Source organism: Arachis duranensis, chromosome 2 (assembly GCF_000817695.3).
Source record: "Arachis duranensis cultivar V14167 chromosome 2, aradu.V14167.gnm2.J7QH, whole genome shotgun sequence".
Taxonomy (NCBI): domain Eukaryota; kingdom Viridiplantae; phylum Streptophyta; class Magnoliopsida; order Fabales; family Fabaceae; genus Arachis; species Arachis duranensis.
In genome coordinates this window covers 26,580,458-26,583,776 of record NC_029773.3, presented here as the reverse complement: position 1 = coordinate 26,583,776, position 3,319 = coordinate 26,580,458, and the positions used below count along the sequence as shown (strand labels likewise).

At 40.8% G+C, this 3,319-nt stretch overlaps 1 protein-coding gene across 1 annotated transcript in view; it reads left to right on the top strand.

Moving 5' to 3' along the window:
• The first annotated feature begins 2,465 nt into the window (after positions 1-2,465).
• The window catches only part of LOC107474098 (uncharacterized), a 30,838-nt gene continuing 29,984 nt past the window's right edge, over positions 2,466-3,319 (top strand). The window contains exon 1 of the mRNA XM_052257789.1: positions 2,466-3,309. Within this exon, the coding sequence (XP_052113749.1) occupies positions 2,466-3,309 (844 nt within the window). The remainder of the gene's footprint in view (positions 3,310-3,319) is intronic.

Below are 3,319 nucleotides of genomic sequence, written 5' to 3'. Positions count from 1 at the left end.
TTGTCTTGGATCTTGGGTTGGAGAATTGAAGGAATTCTGTTTCAATCTCACCTTAGATCTCTCTGTTGATTTTCACTGCAATTTAATTTCCAATTCCTTTGCTATTGTTCTTGTTGGATCTAGGAAGGCATTGAGATCTAGACTTGGTTTTCTAGTCTCTGGATCCTGAGATCTCATTTTACCATTTCAATTTTCTGATTCTTGCTTTACTTGTTCATTTTACTTGTCTGTTTGAATCCGATTCAACCCCAATTCCCATTTACTCTTCAGTTTGATGCAATTTAATTTCTCTTTGTTTAATTCCTGCAAATCCAAGTCCCAATCCCCTTTACATTTCAAGCCATTTACATTTCTTGTCATTTAAGATTCTTGCAATTTACATTACTTGCTCTTTAAGTTTCTGCCATTTACTTTCTTGCTCTTTAAGATTCAGCAATTTATTTCTTGTTCTCTTTACTTTCAATGCAATTTAAATTCTGCAAGTTACCCATCAATCAACCAAATCTTGATTCGCTTGACTAAATCAACCACTAAACTAAAATTGCTCAATCCTTCAATCCCTGTGGGATCGACCTCACTCCCGTGAGTTTTTATTACTTGATGCGACCCGGTGCACTTGCCGGTTAGATTGGTGTTGTTTTGGGAAAGATTCTTGTCTCCACCAAAATAATCCCATCAAGTTTTTGGCGCCGTTGCCGGGGATTGATTAGATTGACAATGATTAAGTGAGGTGGAAATTTAGATCAAGCACTTTTTTTCTTTTTTTTTGATTAACCCACTAACTGTTTGATTTTTTGCTTAAACTAACTAAAACTTCAATTTCAGCAGTAGATTGAAGTATCATTGGTTTGTGCATTACTCATGATATGCTTGTATGTCAGGTACAAGAAGAAACGCACTAAATTTTCATGAACAAGATGAAAGGATTCTCAGGAGGTTAAGAAGAGCTGAGAGAGGGAAGAATATTGTTGGAGAAGAGGAATCAGACGAAGAATTTCAAGATATGGAGGAACATTCAACTAATCCACCTGGTGGAGCAGAGAACAACAATGACAACCCACCTCAGAGGAGAGTTTTGGCTTCCTATACCTTTGCTAATCCTAGACATTGTGGAAGCAGCATCTTGGCTCCAAATGTCAATGCAAACAATTTTGAACTTAAGCCACAACTCATCACTTTGGTTCAGAACAATTGCTCTTTTGGTGGAGGATCACTTGAAGACCCACACCAACATTTATCCACCTTCTTGAGGATATGCAACACTGTAAAAACTAACGGTGTGCCTCTTGACAGTTACAAACTGATGCTATTCCCATTTTCTCTCAGGGATAAGGCCACTCAATGGTTGGAATCGTTTCCAAGAGACAGCATCAATAACTGGGATGATTTGGTAACCAAGTTCCTTGCCAAGTTTTATCCACCACAGAGGGTTATAAGGTTGAAGGCCGAGGTACAAACATTCACTCAAATGGAGACTGAACCCATCTATGAGGCATGGGAGAGGTACAAGGCTCTAGTCAGAAAATGTCCCTCTAACATGTTTAATGAATGGGAGAAGTTGCAAAACTTCTATGAAGGCTTAACACTGAAGTCCCAGGAATCCTTGGATCACTCAGCTGGAGGTTCCTTGCAACTCATGAAAACTGCAGAAGAGGCTCAAGAACTTATTGATATGGTGGCCAACAACCAGTATTTCTTTGCTCATCAAAGAAGCCGCCAACCATCACAAAGAAGAGGAGTAATGGAGCTAGAAGGAGTGGATTCAATCCTGGCTCAAAATAAATTAATGCAGCAGCAAATTCAACAACAATTTGAGCAAATGACTAAGAGGATTGATAGCCTCCAAGTTGCAGCAGTCAACACTAGCCAACCATCAACCACATGGGGATAAAATGAAGAAATTCAAGAAGAGCAACAGCAAGAACAAGTCCAGTACATGCATTCCAATCCAAATGAAGTCTATGGTGATACATACAACCCCTCATGGAAGAATCACCCCAACCTCAGATGGGGAGACACTCAAAACCACCAACAACCATGGCAGAGGAACTCAAACCAAAACAACCCAAGAAACAACCAAAAGTACAACCAGCATCAAACCAACCAAAACACCTACAGGAAACCTTAAAACAACTACCCCAACCTCAACCAATACCAATCCAATAATCAACCCATTAACCAAAATGCCCACCACCCCCCACCTACAACTCACAACCCACCACAAGCACCACCTGAATCCCAAAGACTCACAAACTTGGAGACCTTGATGGACAAAATGATGAAATATCAGGAAATGGCAACCAAAAACCAAGAAGCATCAATAAAAAGCCTAGAGAGGCAGATCGGGCAAATCTCCAAGCAAATCTCTATTGAGAGAACTTCAAGCTCACTGCCTGCCTAGTGACACAATCCCAAATCCCAAAGAGGAATGCAAGGCAATCCAATTGAGAAGTGGGAGAATATTGATGAGCAATAATGACACTACAAAGAAGCAAAAAGAGAGCATCAAAGAACCAATAGAGGATGAGAAGCAAACAAAAGCAGATCAAGCCAAAAAGCAAATGAAGGGAGATGAAGCACTAGATCAAGAGGAGATGCCAAACAAAAGCACTGAGAAACTCAAGGAGAAGGACAATCAGCCACAAAGCTCAAGGGAAATGACTCAGGAACAACAGCAAATAGGAAAGAACCACACACCTCCACTGCCATATCCCCAGAGATTCAACAAAGAGGTTAAGGACCAACATTTCCACAAATTCCTTGAGACCTTCAAGAAGCTGGAAATCAATATCCCTCTAGCTGAAGCACTTGAGCAGATGCCTTTGTATGCCAAGTTCTTGAAGGAACTCATCAATAAGAAAAGAAGTTGGGATGAGAAGGAAATCGTATCACTCACTGAGGAATGCAGAATCTTGATTCAAAAAGGGCTGCCTCCCAAGCTTGAGGACCCAGGGAGTTTCTTGTTACCTTGCACCATTGGGGAAGTGACCATCACTAAAGCAATGTGCGATCTTGGAGCAAGTATTAATTTGATACCATCCTCCCTGGTGAAAAAGCTACATATAGAGGAAGTCAAACCAGTACAAATGTCTCTGGAGCTGGTAGATAAGTCAATGGTACACCCCAGGGGTGTAATTGAAAATCTGTTAGTCAAGGTGGACAGCTTTATATACCCTGCTGATTTTGTGGTTCTAGAGTCAGAAGAGGATGATAGTGACTCTGTTATACTAGGAAGGCCATTCTTGGCCACTGCTAGAGCCATCATAGACATAGAGAAAGGGGAGTTAACTCTCAGGATGCATGATCAGAGTGTCACTCT